The 22,383-nt window shown below is 43.8% G+C and overlaps 1 protein-coding gene and 1 long non-coding RNA gene across 4 annotated transcripts; one reads left to right on the top strand and one right to left on the bottom strand.

Annotated features, from left to right (window-relative positions):
* The first annotated feature begins 10,525 nt into the window (after positions 1-10,525).
* Positions 10,526-16,211, top strand: LOC123080439 (uncharacterized). The gene is made up of 13 exons (XM_044503366.1): positions 10,526-10,864; positions 11,692-11,875; positions 11,953-12,021; positions 12,132-12,230; positions 12,978-13,057; positions 13,134-13,416; positions 13,541-13,939; positions 14,066-14,727; positions 15,073-15,157; positions 15,239-15,290; positions 15,384-15,433; positions 15,502-15,549; positions 15,629-16,211. The coding sequence occupies exons 1-13, from the start codon at positions 10,596-10,598 to the stop codon at positions 15,803-15,805; spliced, it is 2,457 nt and encodes an 818-aa protein (XP_044359301.1). The 5' UTR covers positions 10,526-10,595; the 3' UTR covers positions 15,806-16,211.
* Positions 16,212-17,399: 1,188 nt separating this feature from the next.
* LOC123080440 (uncharacterized) lies at positions 17,400-20,272 on the bottom strand. 3 transcript variants are annotated; one of them, XR_006438428.1, is made up of 6 exons: positions 20,016-20,272; positions 19,772-19,931; positions 19,010-19,429; positions 18,278-18,921; positions 17,951-18,190; positions 17,400-17,879 (listed from the first exon to the last, which is right to left on the bottom strand). It is a non-coding gene; the product is annotated as an uncharacterized lncRNA (long non-coding RNA). The 3 variants fall into 3 exon arrangements; XR_006438426.1 differs by having other exon boundaries at positions 19,772-19,922; positions 19,992-20,253; XR_006438427.1 differs by having other exon boundaries at positions 19,992-20,248.
* Positions 20,273-22,383: the final 2,111 nt, after the last annotated feature.

The following is a 22,383-nucleotide window of genomic DNA, read 5'->3' on the forward strand; positions in this document are numbered from 1 at the left end:
TAGCGCGTTTTCTCATCATGAGTAAAAAGGTGGCTATATCATTCAACTTAGTAAGATGTGCCACAACAGTTTCAGTTTCATAACCATGGAAAGGTTCAGATTCAACCAAAGTAATTAACTCTGGGTTGACAGAGAATTCATAATCCTTATCATTAATAAAAATAGGTGAAGTAGCAAACTTAGGATCATATTTCATTCTAGCATTCAGAGATTTTTCTTTATACTTGCATAATAATTTTTCTAGATCATCTCGATCCCTACAAGTAAGAATATCTCTAGTTGTCTCCTCATTCATAAGCCTTCCGGTACCTTTGGCAATTCATATCTAGGAAGGGTAGTTCTAGCAGGTGTTTCAGGAGTTTCAGTTTCAAGCTCATCATCAGATTCAACAACATCATGTTGTATTACTCTAGCAATTTGTTCATCAAGAAAGTCACCAAGTGGCACATCATCATTATCAAGCAAGGTACTAGCATTATCATAAGCATCAACCATAGCAGAAGTAGCATCATCAATAACTTGCGACATATTAGAATTGATAGCATGTGGTGGTGTTGCAAGTTTACTTATAACAAAAGGTGAATCTAAAGCAGAACTGGATGGCAGTTCCATACCTCCCCTCGTCTTAGAGGGAAATATCTTAGTCTTAGCATCCTTCAGATTCTTCATAGTGAATAATTGGTAATAATCCCAAGTGACTCAACAAATATTGCTATGCTCCTCGGCAACGGCGCCAGAAAAAAGTCTTGATAACCCACAAGTATAGGGGATCGCAACAGTTTTCGAGGGTAGAGTATTCAACCCAGATTTATAGATTCGACGCAAGGGGAGCCAAAGAATATTTGAAGGTATTAGCAGCCGAGTTGTCAATTCAACCACACCTGGAGATTAATTATCTGCAGCAAAGTGATCAGTAGCAAAGTAGTATGATAGTTTTGATAATAGTGACAGCAGTAACGGTAACGGTAACAGTGATAGCAATAATTTTGTAGCAAATGTAACAGTGATGATAGCAGTAGTAACTTAGCATAAACAATATAGGATAAATTCGTACGCATTGGGTCGGTGACTTGTTGGATGATATTCATCATGAGACAGTTATAACCCTAAGCCAGTTCGTCAATATATTGTAGGCATGTATTCCGTAAATAGTCATACGTGCTTATGGAAAGAACTTGCATGACATCTTTTGTCCTACCCTCCTGTGGCAGCGAGGTCCATATTGGAAACTAAGGGATATTAAGGCTTCCTTTTAATAGAGAACCGGAACAAAGCATTAACACATAGTGAATACATGAACTCCTCAAACTATGGTCATCACCGGGAGTGGTCCCGACTATTATCACTCCGGGGTTGCCGGATCATAACACGTAGTAGGTGACTATAACTTGCAAGATCAGATCTAGAACATGGATATAATTGTGATAACCTAAACGGTTCAGATCTGAGTTCATGGCACCCAGGCCCAAAGTGACAAGCATTAAGCATAACAAAGTCATAGCAACATCAATCTTAGAACATGGTGGATACTAGGGATCAAGCCCTAACAAAACTAACTCGATTACATGATGAATCTTATCCAACTCCTCATCGACCAGCGAGCCTACAAAGGAATTACTCACTCCTGGTGGGGAGCATCATGGAATTGGCGATGGAGAAGGGTTGGTGATGATGAAGAACGAAGATCCCCCTCTCCGGAGCCCCAAACGGACTCCAGATCTTGCCTCCCGATGAAGAACAGGAGGTGACGGCGGCTCCGTCTCGTGGATATCGATAATTCTTTCTCCCTGATTTTTTCTGGAAAAATAGGATTTTATAGCATCGGTTTCAGGGTCTGCGGGTCCACCAGGTGGGGAAAACCCACCTGGGCGCTCCAGGAGGTGGGGCGCGCCTTGGTGGGTTGTGCGCACCCAGGTGCCCCCTCTGGTGGGTCTTGGCTCCAGAAATTCTTGTTTATTGTATAAAAATTCCTCGCAAAGTTTCATTCCATTCCAAGAACTTTTAGTTCTGCACAAAAACAACACCATGGTAGTTCTGCTGAAAATAGCGTCAGTCCGGGGTTAGTTTAATTCAAATCATGCAAATTAGAGTCCAAAACAAGAGGAAAAGCGTTAGGAAAAGTAGATACATTGGAGACATATCAGACGACGGGACAGGGCGGCGGGGTGGAAGGCAAGGCAGCCGTCGACGGGACAGGGCGTCGGGTGGTGGCAGATGACACACTTTGACCGGGCGATGCGTGTCAGTTTGACCGGACGACGCGGTTGGACGCCACAAGTCACGCCGGGTACATGGGGGTGACGTGTTGAAGCACGTTATGCCGTCAGCAAGCAGACGGCAAATCCTCCCGTTAGCCACCTAACGTGTCTAATGTCTCTTTTTTGCCGTCCAAACTCTTTGCCGTCTGCCACCGATGGCAAAGGGCCTTTCCCGTCCGCTTTGAAGAAGCAGACGACAAAGAACCTGTTTACCGTCACTCTCTTTGCCGGGCACGTTTGCCGTCGATGGCAGACGACAAAGAGCTTTGTCGTCCGCTTTTGGTGCCTTTGCCGTCTGCCATGGCGGACGGCAAATAAGGTGATTCCTGTAGTGAAGCCATCTAGGCCATCTAGGGGACCAACCCTAAAAATCACCCATCCACATAAAACATTATTTCATTCAGAAAAGTACATAGATCATTCATACATACAAATACGCCATCATTTTCATTCAAACACATAATACTAGATAGATCATTCATGAGTTCATTCATACATACAAATGAGCCATCCTTTCATTCAAACACATAATACTAGATAGATCATTCATACGTAGATCAGTTCATATAGATAGATCCTTCAATACATATATCAATACATATAGATAGATCCTTCAACACATCAGGGAACTCTTCATACATAGATCTAGGATTAATATAACATAACCAGAGCACTCCTCATGGGTACACAATCCTGGTCCACCTTTGCCTAGTTACTTGAAATGGATGAAAGTTGGCCCTCCTCCTTGCCCAGTAGATGGTATCATCATCACTAGGGTTAGAGCTATTAGGGAATGCCTCCATGAACTGCTCCTTGTCCTTGCGGTTGCGAACTGCCAAGATATGCTCAGCCAGATGGCGGTGATACTCAAGCCTGTATCATGTTGCTGCAGCTGGCCTCCCCCATATGCTCTACTGATCTTCTTCCCTCTCTCTGCAAGTCTCCCATGGACACCTCCTCTTCTGCATCTACAACCTATCCAGGGTCCATGCCCACTGAGCTACGGATCTAGGGATTTCTCTGGCAGCTGTGGGAAGGAGAAGGTAGGGGCTTGAGTTACAATAGGGTTACTAGCTTAGGGTGGGATTTATAGGTGGACACTGGGTGCTGGTAGGCAGGCTGCAAGTTTGGATAACGGCCCGGTTCCAGGCCCACCTTGGATAAGTGAAACATTTAGCCCAACTGTCAAATAAAATAGCACAAGAGCACAACAACACTTATTCACTGTAATAAAACAACTATAGAACTAATAAAGCAACTAGAACTAATAAAACAGTTCTTCACTGCTTTACTTAAGATAGGTTCTGAACACTGCATCATTTAACATAACCATAACTTATACATTGGCACCTCCGTTCACTCCAGTTACCCGGCGATCCTACCCGGCGATCCCCTCCTCGTCACCCTGTTAGAGAGCGATCACCGGGTTATATCTGGCACTTGGAAGGGTGTGTTTTATTAAGTATCCAGTTCTAGTTGTCATAAGGTCAAGGTACAACTCCGGGTCGTCCTTTTACCGAGGGACACGGCTATTCGAATAGATAAACTTCCCTGCAGGGGTGCACCACATAACCCAACACGCTCGATCCCATTTGGCCGGACACACTTTTCTGGGTCATGCCCGGCCTCGTAAGATCAACACGTCGCAGCCCCACCTAGGCTCAACAGAGAGGTCAGCACGCCGGTCTAACCCTATGCGCGCAGGGGTCTGGGCCCATCGCCCTATGCACACCTGCACGTTGCGTACGCGGCCGGAAGCAGACCTAGCCCCCTTAATACAAGCGCGAGCTTACGGTCCAATGCGGCGCGCGCCACTCAGTCGCTGACGTCAAAAGAGCTTCGGCTGATACCACGACGTCGGGATACCCATAACTACTCCCGCGTAGATGGTTAGTGCGTATAGACCAAATGGCCAGACTCAGATCAAATACCAAGAACTCGTTAAGCGTGTTATGTATCCGCGAACGCCGACCAGGGCCAGGCCCACCTCTCTCCTAGGTGGTCTCAACCTGCCCTGTCGCTCCGCCATAAAGTAACAGTCGGGGGCCGTCAGGAACCCAGGCCCACCTCTACCGGGATGGAGCCACCTGTCCTTTCAGCCCCCTCATCAGAATCACTTGCGGGTACTCAACGAGCCGACCCGACTTTAATCACCACATGTGTCATATATATAATGTATATAGTATATACCCGTGATCACCTCCCGAAGTGATCACGGCCCAGTAGTATAGCATGGCAGACGGACAAGAGTGTAGGGCCACTGATGGAACACTAGCATCCTATACTAAGCAGTAGGATAGCAGGTAAGGGTAACAACTGTAGTAACAATGACAGGCTATGCATCAGGATAGGATTGACGGAAAGTAGTAACATGCTACACTACTCTAATGCAAGCAGTATAGAGAAGAATAGGCAATATCTGGTGATCAAGGGGGGGGGGGGCTTACCTGGTTGCTCTGGCAAGTAGGAGGGGTCGTCAACTCCGTAGTCGAACTGGGCAGCAGCAGTGTCGGTCTCGTAGTCTACCGGAGAGAAGAGGGGGAAGAAACAGTAAATACAATGCAAACATAAACATGACGATGCGTGACATGACAATGAGCAGTGCGAGGTGTGTCCTAACGCGACAGTAGGTGGTACCGGCGAAAGGGGGGGAACATCCGGGAAAGTATTCCCGATGTTTTGCGTTTTCGGACTGATGGACCGGAGGTGAAATGTTACAGGTTTGCTATGCTACGGATGTGTGGCGGACGAATGGGCTGCGTATCTGGATTCGTCTCGTCGTTCTGAGCAACTTTCATGTAGAAAGTATTTTCATCTGAGCTACGGTTTATTTTATATGATTTTTTAAAGTTTTAATCATTTTCTGAATTTTAATTAATTATTTAATTCAACATTATCCAAAACAGTGTTGCGATGACATCAGCATGACATCATGCTGATGTCAGCAGTCATCTGACACGTGGGTCCCACATGTCATAGACTGATTAGGGTAATTAGGGTTAACTAATTAATTAACTATTAATTAAACTTATTAATTAAACTAATTAATTAAATTAGATTAATCTAAACAGGGTTAATTAACTTAATTATTTATTTATTTTTATTTTTATTTTTATTTATTAATTAATTTATTATTTTTATTATTATTTTTTTAATTCCTTTTCTTTTTTTTATAAAAACTTTCTGGGGCGGGGCCCACTAGTCATACTCAAGGGGGTTTTGTTTTCATCATTTTTTTAAGAGGGGGAATTAGCCCCTAAACTAATTAGGGCCGGCCCCATGTGGCGGTGACACAGCCGGCTCTGGCCGCGGCTGTGCACGCACGCACAGAGGCGCTGGTGCCGGCGGTACTCGGGCGGCAGGCAGCGGCGGTGGTGGCCGGCCGCAGGAGACGACGGGCGCGGCCACGCGTAGGCAGGCGCGGCCACGCGAGGCCAAGGACGGGAGGCGAGTCGGGGCGCAGACGGGGCGAGGCCGTGGTGGTGCGCGGGCGGCCGCCGGAGGCTGTGCGGGCGAAGGTGGCGCTCGGCTGCGGCCCAGCGGGAGCTGCGGCAGTGGCCGCCGAGAGGCTAGGCTGGAGCCGCAGGGGGAGGCGGGCGGTGAACGAAGGTGACGGCGCACGGGACAGGGGCGGCCAGCAGTAGGAGCAGGACACGGCCACCACAGGAGGGCAGAGAGGGAGCACGAGGCGTGCTCACGTTCGTTGTAGGGAAGAGGGCGGCGTGGCTTGATGGTGTCCGGCGAGGAGGAGGATGGGGACGAGCGACGTAGACGGGGAGGCGGCGCCAACGACGGCGGATGGCGGGGTGGCTCCAGCGGGGGTCGTCCGGCGTCGGCGCAGTTCGTCGGGGGCGTCGATTGCCCCCGACCGGATCCACGCAAGAGGGGGTTGAGGAGGCGGGCGACGGCGGGGCAGCGCCGGGCGGCGGCGACGTCGTCCAGCGTTGGTGGCGGGGCGATGGCACGCGATGGCGACGGGGGGCGACGAAGCGACGGCGTCGCGGGCGTCGGGCTCGATCCAGATCGAGCGAGAGGGGGACAGGGGGAGTGGGGATCGGTTAGGGTTTGGGGTCGGGGGGTTAAGCAGGGGTGAGGGGCCGGTTGGGCCAGTGGGCTGGCCGGCTGGGCCGTTGGCCCAGTTGGCGGGGGGCCTTTTGTCTTTTTTTTTTGTATTTTAGTTTCCTTTTGTTTTTTTTGTATCTTATTTCTTTGCTGTTTTATTTTTTTCCTCATTTTATTTTAGTTTTGTAAAGTACAAAATGATCGCTAAATTAGTACTACCACTAAACCCACTGCGATAAAAAGTTTAACACCTAATTAGAATAGTTTAACATTTTATTAATTATAAAAGGCATTTCGATAATTGTTTTGACTACTGTTTTATTCATTTTAGAGTATTTAAAGATTTTATATAAGTGTGGTTCCCTCCATCATAATTATCCATCATTTATTTGAATCCACCCGAACATTTTAGTTTTAATATTTGAAAACTTTGGTTGTTTGACAAAAATTCAAATTTCAATTCGAATCGTTTTGAACTAACGTGAGATTAGCGACAGTAACAGAGGCGACGTGGCATCTTTAGCAGAGGTTTACTGTAGCTTAATTATCCGGGCGTCACAAAGCCTCTAGTGAAAACTATGGCCCTCGGGTCTATTTTCTATCATATATTAAAACTAAAAATACCTTGCTGCAATTTTCTTTTATTTATTTTATTTTGTAATTTAGTTAGATCTATTTACCAAAACCTATACAATTTAATCTTTCTCATAACCGTGGAGGGATTGACAACCCCTCTACGCGTTGGGTTGCAAGTATTTGCTGTTTGTGTGCAGGTGCTGTTTACATAATGTTGCTTGGTTCTCCTACTGGATTGATAACCTTGGTTTCATAACTGAGGGAAATACTTATCTCTACTGTACTGCATCATCCTCTCCTCTTTGGGGAAACCGCATCGTAGCTCACAAGTAGCAGGAAGAATTTCTGGTGCCGTTGCCGGGGAGACATCATCAACATCTATCAAGTACCTACGCATAAACTTTCATCTCCTTGCATTTACTTTATTTGCCATTTGCCTCTCGTTTTCATCTCCCCCACTTCTAAAAAGTATTTACAGAAATACAAAAATACTTTCTGTTTGCCTTTTTCTTGCTTGATCTTTTGCTTGCTTGTTATTTGCTACTTCTCGAGATTGCATTAGTTTTTCCCTTGAAGAGGAAAGGGGGATGCAGCAAAGTAGAGATAAGTATTTCCCTCGGTTGAGAACCAAGGTATCAATCCAGTAGGAGGAACACACAAGTCATCAGTGGTTGCACCTACACAAACAAGCAAATACTTGCACCCAATGCGATAAAGGGATTGTCAATCCCTTCACGTTACTTGCAAGAATGAGATCTGATAGTGATAGATATAAAAGATAAGTAAAATGCAAAATAAGATAAAAATAAATAAATTGCGGCAAGGTATTTTGTGTTTTTGATTTTATAGATCTGAAAATAATATTATAAAAATAGACCCGGGGGCCATAGTTTTCACTAGAGGCTTCTCTCTTGAAAGAAAGCATACATGACAAATTACTATTGAGTAATTGATAGAAAGGCGCATAGTTATGATGATAACTAAGGCAATGATCATGAATATAGGCATCACGTCCGTGACAACTAGACCAACTCCTGCCTGCATCTACTACTATTATTCCACACATCGACCGCTATCCAGCTGGCTAGAGGAAGGGGATGCCTGTCACTGTGGGCTGCAATAGTGCTGGGCTGCGAGTGCAGGCCAAATCAGTTTCTCTCTTTCTTTTCTAATTATTTTCTGTTTTCTATTTATTCAATGGGTTTTGAATTTGGTTTTCAAACCAAACCAACTTAGTTGCTTATGAAAATTATTCTATGGACTAAATGGATTAATTCAAAGCCCCCAAAGAAGTTTCGGAATTATTGGAGATATAAATAATTTATAGGAATTTATAACCCCAATTCAAATAACTTGGTGACTTAATTCAAAGCCCCAAATAAATCCTTAAAAATGTGTATCATTTTTGTTAGAGGTTTTTATCCTGTGGCATAAATCATTAACATTTTTAAAGGGCATTTTGGGTTCATTAAAAATATCTGACTTTGAACCTAGTTGGGTTAATTATCTTCCAGGGTTTGATCAATCTCCATTTCAAGTTTAAATGAAATTGAAACATGATACAAGCAAGGAATGCTAGCCTACTGCATTACCAGACTAGAGTTGTGACACTTTGGTTCATAAGTACAAAGTATCTATTTATAGGCTTTTACCTTTGGCTTTTAGTTTATACCGTCATACAACAACATCCAATCATAACCCAAAAGCCAAGACTCCATAAATAAGTGTTTTTGCTTATAAGGCAAAGTTAAGTCAAGCCATCAAAGCGATCATCCATGGGCCAACCCAATTAGACGCGCACGGATGTAGTCCCAAGATGCTTTTTAAAATTTTCTTCTAGGTTTCGTGTGGCTTTCTTCCGGTTTTTTTTTCTTTTTCTTTTTTCCTTTTTTCAATTTCAAATTTTTGAAAAATGTAAATTCCACAAACATTTTAGTAAAATTAATGAAAATTTTGTAATACACAACCATTTTATGAAATATGTGAACATTTTCCTTTAAATTTATGACCATTTTTCTTTACATAGTGAATATGTATTTTGTAATGCATGAATTTTTCTTTGATTCTGAGATTTTTTTACAATTGTGAGTACTTTTTAAAGTTAAGAACTTAAAGAAATGCTTGAACATTTTTTTTCTCTTCATGAATATTCTTTTAAATTTTTGTCCTTTCTAAAAGAAATCATGGACATTTTCTCTCAACATTTTTAATAACTGTGCACATTTTCAATTTTGTAATAAAATCATGTAGCCGGTTTCGGAAAACCCTTTCTGAGCCACTCCACGTTCTCGTTGCGTACCTTCTCATGACCAAATTTTAGATCCATATATCCATTGTAGGTATTTTCTATTTATAAATATTGTAATAAAAAATATAAATCTTAGAGTTCTTTGAATATCAAATCTTATAAAAAATAAAAAAAATTAAATAGAAAACTAGGAAACATGCCCGTGCGTTGCAACGGGAGAAAAAATACCACATGCCCGTAGCCCGAGGTGGTTATGGTGTTTACTAGGGCAATTTAGAGTAATAAGGCGATACGTACCCCAAGGAGAAGACGGGGGGCGACGCCAAAGCCAGCAGCGACCGGGGCCGGGAACACGCGGTGTAGAGGAATCAAAGGTTGACGATTCGTGGTGGGGGTGGGCCCTGGTGCAGAAAAAGGGTGGTAATTGGTTTTAGAGGGGCAGCATGGGGTTACAGAGTGGCGAAGGTGGCCGCTTGAGGAGGATGGGGCGGTGGGGCAGGCGTAGCAACGCCGTCGTGGCAGCCGACGCTGTAGGGTAGTAAGAGGAGGAAGATGAAAGGGAGAAGAAAAAAGATATGGCTAGCCGTTGGATTTTAATCCGACCAGAGAAAAAGTCGAGTGATACCAAAAATAAATTCTAGCTCCTGACTTATGGTCGGCCCCTGTAAAATCATACTATCAATCAACAGGTTCAGCTAGCCCCAATATGTTTGACAAAAGAAAAGCTAGCCCAAATACATGTACCAAGAAAGCACTATCATGTAAGGCGTAAATTCTTGGAGCAACTTTACTTTTAGCAAAATATTCTTCTTTAGTAGGAATGGAAATCCAATAACCATAGTCCATATCAATTTTTGAAAGTCGATTTCACACCCAGGCAAAAGCATGGAAATCCTTTATGGTTAATTTTTTTTGTCTGGGCATGGCAACTTGGAACATTATTGAACACATTTGTGCACATGAAAATGCATTTAGGCCCTCTAACATGCACAGGCTGGAACATTCGGTAACTCACGAATGATCAAGTTCAGCCGAACAATTATCTTGAAGACTCCCAAACACCTAAAGAAAATCACAAACATTTCAGAGGCTGAAACTATTCAGTTGTACTTCACCCGGAATACTCTGGGCTATCACTCGAGTTGCAATTCAGTTGTACACAAGCATGTAGGAGTACAACAGATGCTCCAGTTCAGAGTCGGGAGAGCTTCCGAACAGCCTCTTATTAGCAGGTATAGATTCGAAATGAAAACACAAAATCTATGCGAGTCGTGACGGACCGACGGTAACCGTAACGTCAAAAAAAAAAAAAGTTACTGCGAAGCCCCCCCCGGAGCACGCTTTCTTCCTCCTCCCGATCGACTCCGTCTCTCTCCCCCACCCCATTCCCCGCCCGCATCCCCATCGCACCGACACCTCTCCAACTAAAACCCTAGCCCCTCGCCCCCCCCATGGCGGCGGCGCAGCAGCCGCACCCGCTGCCGCCCGTGCCGGCGGAGGGGGCGGCGCCCCTGGCCGCGCCGGCGGGGGCGCCGCGGCCGTACGAGCTGGCGGTCGCGGCGGCGGAGCTCCGCCCCGTGGACTGCAACCTCGCGGCGCTCTGCGACCACGTGCAGGCCGAGGGCTTCGGCTCCGGCGCCTTCTCCGATGTCGTCGTCGAGGCCATGGGCGCCACCTACCGCCTCCACCGCCTCATCATCTCCCGCAGCACCTACTTCAGGTCAGCCTCCTTCTCGAATGCGGATGCGGGGACCTGGGGCCAGTTCCCGTGGGAGTTTGCGCTGTTGCCGACTGAGCATGTAGGATTGTTTCATAGAGTAGAAACACATTTCTACTGGTCTGCGCGGTGGGGATGTTTTGGTTCCTCTGAAGTGGAAATTTCTGGTGGTATGATTCCTGTTGATGATGTTTAATAGAGTGAATTGAGCGGAATTGCGTGTGTAGGGACCAATTCTGTTGCTGATTGCAGCAAGTTAGTTCAATCTTTTTGGTTTTCAACAAAAAAGAAAGTTAGATTTCACCTTTGGGTTCGAAATGAAACAAGGTACTCCTTTATCATACAAAGCTAAATGGAAGCCTGGTGGGTAGTTAGCGGTCTGTCGCAAAATGAAGACACCCACACATCCTAAGGTTGACATTTGACCAACAATTAGACTAATAAAAATCAAATGTTGGTCATGTGACACAAGCATCACTTCAGATTCATAATCAAAAGCATTTTCGAGTGATATCCCTGGTATGTCACATCACATTTTATTATTCCAATGGTTGGTCAAACTTAAATCATGGGATGTGTGGGTCCCCCGCATTTTGCACCAGAGGAAGTAATCCACAAAGTGTGATAGAACTCCTCAATGCAAAATACCTTTCAGTGCATATATCTCCTATATAAACCTTCAACATAGAAAGGAACCTTCGTATGCAACTAAACCTCTTCATTTCATTAGATTATTGTCTTTTCTTATGACTGACAGTCAATTTTGTCCAGATTAATACTGTGCGAATATCTGAAACTGATAAGCCGGCTCTGTGTAAAAAAACTGCCAGGAATATGTTGCATGGTCCATGGAGAGAAGCAGGAGCACCTACAGTGGTCTTGCATATAGATGATTCTAATATTGATTCAGAGGCAATTGCAATTGCGTTGGCATATCTTTATGGGCAACCCCCCAAGCTTAATGATAACAATGCGTTTCGTGTACTGGCAGCTGCATCATTTCTGGATCTTCAGGTTTCTTCTATTTGAGAGAGTTCTTATTGTCCTCAACTGTTTGCTATTGTCTTGTGCTTACAAATAGACTATTGCAGGGCTTGTGTACAATCTGTACAGATTTTATTATTTCTGAGCTTTGGACATCAAACTTTTTACAGTATCAGGTTTGTCCATCAGCTTATCTTTGGGACATATATATACACGGTGTTCTTTGTCAACGATATTACCTCCCCCTTCTTAATCTATGGCATTACTTTTCTCTTATTGTTTTTAGTTGTTTGCGGAAAGCCAAGACTATGGTAGTCATGGAGAGCGTGTCAGAAATGCTTGCTGGGGTTATCTTTGTCAAAGTGCCACACTGGAACTACGAGAGGTAAGGACCAAGGATCATTCATGGGTATCTTGCTGTCTAAAAAGCTACACTTGTCAAATATTTTGCTCAAGTAGGAAACTTGGTAACTGCCAGCTTTCAGTATGCTCTTTATCAATAAGTATTATAAAATAATAAACAATCCAAGACAAACCCTTTTTTTTGCATATAGGTCAATTTATGTATTTTCGCACAGATTATTAGTTGTCAAGGTATTAAAAGCTGACCGCATGCACCCCAGGTCGACCTGCATTTCTGAACAGAGGAGTTGTTATTGTGACTTTAATTTTGGTATAGTGTTATTGGATCTGTGTTCGATATTCTCCATAAAGCTCATTGTGTTAATTTTTTTTAATGTAAAGACTATAAGATTATGTTCTGGTGAATGGAAATTAAGCCTAGCTCACTGGTTTCGTAGTGAATGTTCAATCTGCCCTCCTATATTGTCGTGGCTTTCATTACCATTTTCCTTCGTCAAAGAAAGAATACAGGTTGCAGTACGAATGCAACTCTGGTGTGCCAGAAATGCATAGAAATCTTTTGAATGTTGAACCGTTTGATTTTATTTAGCTTTTACTTTGATGTGAATGCGACATGGATGCTGAATTATGACACGTATGGTTGGACCTGGGTGAATTTCAATCTTGAATATCTCATGCATGCTACATTGCCTTTTGAGCATAAAGTTTCCATGCCTGTTTTCGTACATAATATTGATAACTGATTTTCAATGTTTGTTTTTGCTGAAAGGTGCTTCCAAAACTTTCTTCACAAACTTTGCATGCTCTCCTTACATCTGACGAACTGTGGGTACCTAATGAGGAGAAACGGTATGCATGTGTTGTCTACTTATGACATTAGAATTTGAAGCCCAATTATGATAACTGGTCGTCTTGCAACTTGAAGGTTTGAACTAGCATTATTTGCTCTACTGGCAAAGGTCACCGTTTCTGATGTAGAAGTTAGCGGAAATGAAAATTTGGACCTTATGGCAAGCTCATTAACTGTCGATTGTTCCATTGGAAAGGGAAAGGGTCTGATGAATGAAACTGGTGAGAAGCAGCTAATGGAATCTGAACTGCAGAACTTGAAGTTGCATGATAACATGGCGAGTAAAGCTGCCAATAACATTATTGATGTTCCAAATGTTGTAATTCCGCAGGATAGCACACCACAATCCATTCCACAAGTAAGAAGATTGTGTTGGCTTATTTTCAATATGCTATGAACTCCCCTTTTTTCGTTAAAAAGAAACACTTCACCAGAAATATGAGAATTACACTAAGATTGTACTGTTTGTTCTGATCATTCAGAATGCTGAAGCTTCCAAGAGGATGGAGAATGATATTTCTACAGGAGGACCATCTGCAGAGAGCACCTCTTATCAATTTAACGAAAATATGTGGCTTTCCAGTGAGCAAACAAAGAATTATTTCTCAAGAACTTCTTCAAGTAATGGGTTAGTTCCATGTGAGTGGGGAAGACCCACTGCACCTCTTTGGGGTGGTAGGGTTGTTGGTCGACGGCAGGTTAGATGCAGCAGGGGAAGTTCTTCTTTGTCTGCTGATGAATATAATACTTTCATGAATATATTTGAAAGGGGTTCTCTTCTCTATTGCAATATGTCATTTGATGCACTGTTAAGTGTTCGAAAGCAACTTGAAGAATTTGAATTTCCTTGCAAAGCTGTAAACGATGGTCTTTGGCTCCAGGTTTTAGTCTACCCCTCCCTCCTAAATACTTTAGTCTATCCCCCCCCCCCCCCCCCCCCCCACCCCTCCTAAATACTTTGTTCCCTGTAAGACCATCTCTGAAATTTTGCTTATCTGTTAATGCAGATGCTCCTGTGCCACAGAGTGCAAGCAATAGTTGCTGATACTTGCAGAAACTGTTGCCTTACAAGTAATTCTTGTGCTTGTAAGCAAGCATATGTGAGTACACACAGCCACTACAGGCAGGAGCATGATAGGACAAGTGCTTCAGGAACTGCAGGTAGTATCTACCTTGCAGATGGCCAAGGCGATGGGAATGGTATGTTTAGTCCTGTGCGTGTTAATGTAAGAGGAGCAGTTGATGGACTTGCTGGCATTGGGAGAGGAAACTCAAATGTGCCTGGCGCTGCTTGGGCTCCTACACGTTATGTCTTCTCTCGTGTTCCCTATGGGCTTGGTTCAAGGAATGGTCAGCAATCATTTGCCAATGATGAATCAGAACCTAGAGTTGACCACAATGGAGATATTCCAGGAGATGGTCTGACTGCATTGGTCAATCTTAGCCAAGAAAGCAATGCTTCTCATCATCAGGCAGAAAGTATTTTTGAGGCAGGCATGCAAACTAGATATTCTGGTGCTGCTACTGTTTCTACACCAGGTGGTTCTTCTCTCCAGATGCAAGAGTCAAAAGAGCACGAACATGGGTCCAGTTGGGAAAGTGCAGATAACACAGCTATATCCTTGGACATGAGAACACCGCTTAGTCATTTCCCTCCTTTCCGCTTTGGGTAAGATCCCTATTTATCCTGCCTGTGCTCTTACAACACACACCACCTCTTTGGACATAGTTCCTGAAAAAAAATAACCCGATTTGTTCTGTATGGTGTTTACTTGATTGCCAAATCATCTGTTTCAAGCAATCTGAGTGTTCCTGTTGGATATTAATGCCTTCACCAAAGGCAGGCGGGAGAAACAACTTCTTCTAATTTCTTATTAGTCTAGCCAACCAAGACATGCTCAAAACTTCTGATGTCAATTTCTTTATTCCCTACAGATCTCATTAACTTAGAACTTGGTGTGCACACTAATATCATGTTTGTATTAAGCTCTGACCAGTCTATACCTAAACACAGGGTTGAATTTGAAGATGTGCATAGGCTTTCAGATGGTCAAGTGAAACACTCAGCTGAAGTATTTTACGCTGGCTCACTATGGAAGGTTTATTACTTTCTGGTCTTCTACCTATCCATGCTTCTGACAGCCTAAATCAAGTTTAGTAATAAACATGATCGTTTGCAGGTAAGTGTCCAGGCATTCAATGATGAGGATCCTCATGGGCGGCGCACCCTTGGTAACATATTTTGTATCTGATTCTGTAATGTTTGCCAGTCACCTTTGTTGTTTGCCGAAAAGCATGTTAGCATTTAACAAATCAACAATGCAGGGCTTTTTCTCCACAGACGCAAAGCTGAATTGTTAGACCCCTTGAGGAAGGTGCGTAACTTAATGGGTTGATTCATTTATCACAAGATAACAAGGTCACTGATGCACTTCTTTCTCAGGCCCACATGTATATAGACCCCCGGGAAAAGGTCACTGCTCGGTATCAGGTATCTACCTCAATATGTTTCCAATTTTTCCACTGATACTTTATATGGTGTAATTTGCCCTCTGTCTTGTTGCCGCTAGCTCATCTGTCCGTCGAAGAGAGAGGTGATGATATTCGGAAGCCTGAAGCAGGCCGGCACTCTCCTGCCCAAGGCTCCAAAAGGGTGGGGTTGGCGCACGGCCATACTGTTCGATGAACTTGCTGATCTTCTCCAGGGTGGAGCCCTGAGAATCGCTGCAGTAGTCCAGCTTGTGTAAGCCAAAAATCGCCCCATCGTGCATCTGGAAACAAACGATGGTACTATATATAGTAGCGTGGATCTATGCAAAATAGGAGAGACGATAGTACGTAAATAATGCCTTCAAGGTTGGTAGTGTAACTATCACCGTAATGTAATGTATTACCTCCGTCCCAAAATTCTTGTCTTACATTTGTTTAGATACGGAAGTATCTAACACTAAAACGTGACTAGATACATCCGTAGAAAAATCGAAGACAAGAATTTTGTGGACGGAGGGAGTATGTAGATATTCCAGCATGACTTGTATTCCGCGAATGAGGTACATTCGGTGCCTTGAAGCAGTGTAATAAGAGTCCTGTAGCGTCATGTAATTCAAAGTAGTTCGCCGCAAAAGAATTGTACTAATTCAAAGTAGTTCCTCCTGTTCCTCCTCTTTTTTTGTCTTGCTGCTGGCAGGTTGTTGGTTTGAATGAACTGCTATGCCATGTAGAAGGAATGTTTCTTGAGGGGTTATTAGCTATCGGATGACGGATGTTTGCAGGTCAAAACTACAGTAGTACATTCGAAGAAATAGCAATCGTATTCTAAAATGAAGCTTGCTGGATGGAGGCTTTATTTTTTTTATTTTTGTAGTTCCATATTTTTTTTTCTCTGCTCTTGTTTCTGGAACGTTTGCTTTCCAAGTAAAATTGGGCGGGGATCCGAACTTCCAAATGCCTCATCTTGATTATATAATTGATGATAATCTCGCATCTACTTCCTCCGTTCCTAAATATGTCTTTTTAGACATTTCGAATGGAGTGCAACATATGGATATATGTAGACATATCTTAGAATGTAGATTCACTTATTTTGTTCCGTATGTAGTCATTTGTTGGAATCTCTGAAAAGACTTATATTTGGGAACGGAGGGAGTACCTGCTTACGATCATATCGTCCATGGATGGGCTTGTTTGTGTCTTAGCCAGTCACCCTTCCATTTTGCCTTAGTTTTATAGTATTTGTTTTAGTCTACTGATGAGAAGCGAAGAAAGAAAAAGTTTCAGGACCCTGGCCAACAGAGGACCCATACGTTTACACTGCATCGCACTCGTCAGACCTTGATGAACTGTCAGCCTGTTTTTTGCATTCAGAAGCCTCAGTACAGCTTCATGGAAGAAATACGTAACGTCATGGAATAAATTCTCAATAGTTGCATGCCGACCGAAAATCATATTCTGAGCCCGTGCTCAGATGCTTCCTATATCACAGCCATGCAGCTTCATGGGGATTCGAGCCACAACATGTATTACAAGGAGTATTCCGTTCGTATCTCTATCAAGAAAAGGGAGGCACCCCAGTCATTATGTCGGGCAGTTGGCATACCGGCAAGGACGGAACAGAATTTCAGTTCATGGTCCAGCACCTTTTCTGGGCCTCCCTGAGCTGCTAGCCTGCCACCCACGGACATCCCTACAAACGGAGCCCAATGTGCCCGGTAAGCTCATACCACAAGCACACACCCCTTCTTATTATGCTGCAACTCCGTCAGCCCCTTGCACTGCACCCAAGTTCAAAATTTGGAAAACGCATTCACTGCACTAGCTATCCCAATTTTGAACCGCAACCCAGACCCAAAGCAGAGGCACTGTACTTTCATAAATATCTCCCCGGCAGCTGCTGCCCAGGCACACGAGCTTACACGTGGTAATCATGTCTGAACAAATGACACTTATCAGTGCATACGGCATGGTGACATGCAGTCAATTTTTTTCCAAAGTCCGAACAGATGGCAAACTAAATTAATGCCACAACATTACCGGAATTCAACTACAGTCTACAGAGGAACAAGCGTGGAGCAGAGCTCACCGAACACACTAGAAAATCCTCAAATCAAATCGCCACAATACACAAATGCACTTCAGAACAGAGGCCCTCCAAGAGGCCTGGTGTGGTGCAGGTGTACCGGCAGTGACCTTCAAGGCTGCTGTTCTTGCATCTTCCAGGCTTCCAGGCTGCTGTTCTTGCATCTTACCCTGCTCAGCGGTGACCGGAGGCACAACTCAGTGAACTCGCGGCCGTAGTGCACAATGTACACGCCACTGTCCTCCCTGCAGTAACAATAATTATTTTACCATTTGTTGACTATTTTCATAATAAGTCAGATAATTAGTTGTTTCACCTTTCACATGACAACATAGCATGCCTGTGTGTTCAAAATGCCCGCACTCGCACTCGAATTGGGAACCTCTGTCCTTACTCATGAACTCGTACACCACCCTGCTCAATCTCTCCCGCTTTGAAGCATTATTGTGGGTTGTCAGATACTGTCGACCTTTCTCAAGCTCAGTAACATGGCTCTTGGGTACAACTTGCTCGCATGTCTCTCGATCTCAAGGTTTGTACTCCTCACAACACCACCCTGGAAAAAACAAAGAAAAGATTGTCAGTATGTGTGGCAGAAAACAAAACCCTCGAATATTGATCATACTCAATTGCATAAACCTACAATCATAGTTTTTTTTCTCCTCATAGCTCTCCTCTCCCTCCCTGTCAAACTGAAGTCTCATATACTGCCTGACAAACATGTGCATCGGGCTGGCAGGCGGCACGCATATCTTCAGCATATGGTTCACCCTCTCACTCCATTGGGTGCTTGTCATCTTCGCAAAGAACACGGCCATTTTTTAAAAGTTTCACTCCTGTTTTATTCATTCATGACAGTTCATGCGCTACATAGCCCAGAACAGAACATGTGAATCAAGTCCTCTGGAGCTGAGTCTACCCAAATACTAGGAGGGGCAAATATGGCCCATTTTGCCAGTTCATGTGCTACATAGCCCAGAACATAACACACCCTTGAAATAAGGCTTCGCCCACTTTTCTCTCATATCATAAATCTGTGTCATGTACAGGTGCTACCTGAGGTTATATTTATCAAGCAACATAGCCCAGGCTGACTTGAACTCATCTACAGATATACTGTCAGCATGTGGTTCGCCATTTTATAGAACTCAGCTCTGAACTTGTTCTTCTTTGTGCACAGTGTCCTCATGCACTCCTTAGCCTTCTTCAAGATGTGCCACTTGCACTACATATGCACAGTTTGTGGAAAAATCCGGCTGATTGCCACCTCCATTGCTCTGTTTTGATCTGTAATAACAACAAACAGTAACTCAGCTTCCAGGGATTACCAGCAAGTAAGGGTTTTTATGCTTCGCAACAGTAAGCCCATACATACCAGTCAAAATTGTCGTAGGAACCGATCCTCCCAACATTCTTAGGAACTCAAAAATCAAAAAAGTGATGACACATCACCTCACTCAAAGCCATTTTTCCGAACCAAAACTGCACGAAAAAGAAACCCACACATAGTATCTCGTACGACAGAACTAAGCGAACAACCACACACTATCTCCTGCGTCGACTTGGTTCTTCCTGCATTCAGTCGGCTTTTCCCATATCTAATACCGAATCCAACTTCTCATGAATACAGGCTGTAGAAGTCGTATGGCTCACCAACGAATCGAAACTTGTTCCTATTTCTGGTTTAATCACACTCTTCGTCAGTTCCTCGTCAAACTTCCGTATCGATTGCTCCAGTGCGCTCATCCATGAAGCGCACAAAGTTCTGTCCGGCGGTGCATTCCTTAGTCTTAACCTGCAGCAATAATGCTTCGTCTAGTTAATTGACACAAAACCGGTGTGCTGCAGACAGTAGAGTTTTCTCAGGAAATCGTGAACTGCTTTTTCAAAACATTTAATCCATGCACTCCTGATATGCAGCCTGGTTCGCGGCAACGTTTCTCTTATCTGAAATTCGAAACACCTTACGACATCTAACTACCTGAAACACACCAAAACCAAATACCCGCTCCAATGATTTCGAATTAACTAAATATATTGTTTGGCGAATCAGCATTAGAGTCCTTGAACTTAACTAGAGTCTACAAATGCGCTCAAATTCAATATACAATCAGACCATGGGGACGAGACGGCTCACCTTTTGGTCCATCCAGGTGCCTCCCGATTAACCAGATTCACCATTTGAATCCTCCGGGCCAAGAGCGCCAACCTCCCCCCGGGGCAGCAGCCTCAGCGGCATCGGATCCGGGTGCTCAAGGTTATCGGCGAACGCTTCCCGAAGTGGGAACCTACGGACGCTGGAGTTCAAGAAAAGGTCTGTGAATCAATAGAGGGGCGGCGTTAAAAAAAGAGCTTACTTGACCACCAGATTGAGGACGAACTCGATGCCGCCCTCGATCCACCACGCCACCGTTCTCCTCCATCCCACCACGCCGCCGGCCGTCCTCGATGCCGCCCTTGTTCCCTCGAGATCCAAGAGCAACCCCGCAATGACGGGGCCACGACGATGGGATGACGGCTCTGGATTTCCACGGTCCCTGGATTAACAACCTGTGCCATGGCACAGCCCATCCCCGTGATGGAGCCGTCCGCGGACCCACGCACGGCGACGCATGCCCATGCCGAAAAGGACCACCTACGACACTGTGCACCGCGTATTCGCTACCGTATCTTCCTTTTCGGCGGGCCTAAACTGCTGCGCCAGCTGGACTTTCTCACATCCCGATGGCTCAACAGACGACCAAGATTTAGGGTGCAGCTGAGCCTGGGCACCGAAACACCCTGTCCCATGTCGACTACCTTCCCAACCATGAGACACTATGCTATATAATGTTTTCACACGAGTACCATACGTACCATGTCAGTGTCCCATGCATGTTTTTCACATGCATGGCATGGGATTGAGCACTCTCCTTCAGCTTGTGCCACGGAGCTTCAACTCTCCTCTAAAAAATCAGGACTGTAGATCCTCAAAAAAAAAAAGGATGGTACACGGTAAAAACCAAGCATATTGATGGTTCCGCCACTGTGTCGTGTTAAGCCATCAAAGAATCAGTTGAAAGGAGCTCACGAATGTAGTGCATGCTAATGCTATGTTTTTTTTTTCGGGAGCTAATGCTATGTTTTTTTTTTTTTTGCGGGAGCTAATGCTATGCGTGTGCTCCTGCAAAATTTCCTCCGACCATGCTTGATAGTATGTCGTATTGATGGTCCTCCATACTGTGTCGAATGGAGGCACCCTAATCATCTGACTGAAATGAACTCATGAATGACCTGTATGCCGAAATTCTCTCCAAAGTACGAATATTCTGGGCTTGAAAATGAAGAAACAAGGAAAAATGACCATATTAAATTTGATTTTTTTAGATAAATATGTTTTTTGAATGAAAATGCTTAAGTTCACGTGTTATTATATCACGCAATACATCCATGATTTTTTCAGAATGTTTTAGAAAATTTAGGCGCCTCATCTCGGTACGAGAGTGATTCATGAGAGCACTTTTATGGTAACAACAACTCCGCGTACCGTTTTGGAGCTTTTGAGGTACAACCTGTATGTTTTTTAAGTTGGAGGATGAAACCCCACACCTCGATTAGTTGACAGTGTAAGTATACACCTTTCCTTTTTCTTCTTCCTTCCTCTTCAAATAGTAGCTTTATCTATATCTATACCTAATAATAAAGTATGTTGCATTTCTTTGATTTTTTGGATGTGTTTCTTCAATTTCTTGGTCCGTCCAACTACCCCAAGCTGCCCATCTCTATCTCTATCTCTACCTCTCTACGTCTCTACCTAATAATGAAGCACAGACGGTCCGTCATGTCTTTTTGCAAAAAAAGTCCCTGCAGTTTATTGAAATCAACCCGCGCTCTATGTTTTAGTCATAACCGAACTGTTTTTTTGCATTTTCTCAGAAAACCCTCTGAAGTTTCAGGTAATCAATCCGCCGTCCATATTTAAGTTGGACGAATTATTTTTAAATCATCCATATCTTTTAAACCGTAACTCCGATTTTAACATGTTATATATGAAATTTGATTAGAAAAATGTGCAGAATCTAAATAAGATGTTATTTTTAGATGTTACATATTTCTAAAATATTATTTTGGGTGCAAACTTAATTTATCGTGCATTGTCTGTTTTTCTTTCGTACCGGCGGCGATCCGAATTACAAATAAATACCCATTAAAACCAGATTGGGAGGAAAGAAAATATTGATAACCACGCCTGCACACCACTGAAAAACCTCTTGGAGAAAAAGAACGTATTTGTCATCATATTCCGAGTGAGTGCTCGGTCGAGTGCAAGGACTAACCACATTCACTACAAGGATCTGGGTCTATTCCAACAAAATTGGTCGTCGCAATACATGTCGATTTGTGGCGATAAGTGCCTATTGCCACGAAACAACATTCGTTGGCAGCCGTTGCAACTGGACGCATGGTAATAGGTTATTGCCACAAAAAAGCAATTGTGGCAATACAGTCTGCTATAACAACCACCATATGGGAAGTTGCCACATGTTTTCCCGTGGCAACACTCACCTGATGCCACAATTTGCTTTGTGGAGATATCTTTAATGCAACATGTAACAAATCATGGCGACTAATAGCTCGTGGCGATAGACATTTGTGGCAACAGCCTATGCCAACGACGCTCATTTTGTGGCGCATACTCTTCCGTGGCAATAGTCAATTGTGGCAATAAACTATGGCAACAATTCTTGTTTTCATGGTATTAGGTATTTT

This window comes from Triticum aestivum, chromosome 3D, assembly GCF_018294505.1.
Source record: "Triticum aestivum cultivar Chinese Spring chromosome 3D, IWGSC CS RefSeq v2.1, whole genome shotgun sequence".
Lineage (NCBI taxonomy): Eukaryota > Viridiplantae > Streptophyta > Magnoliopsida > Poales > Poaceae > Triticum > Triticum aestivum.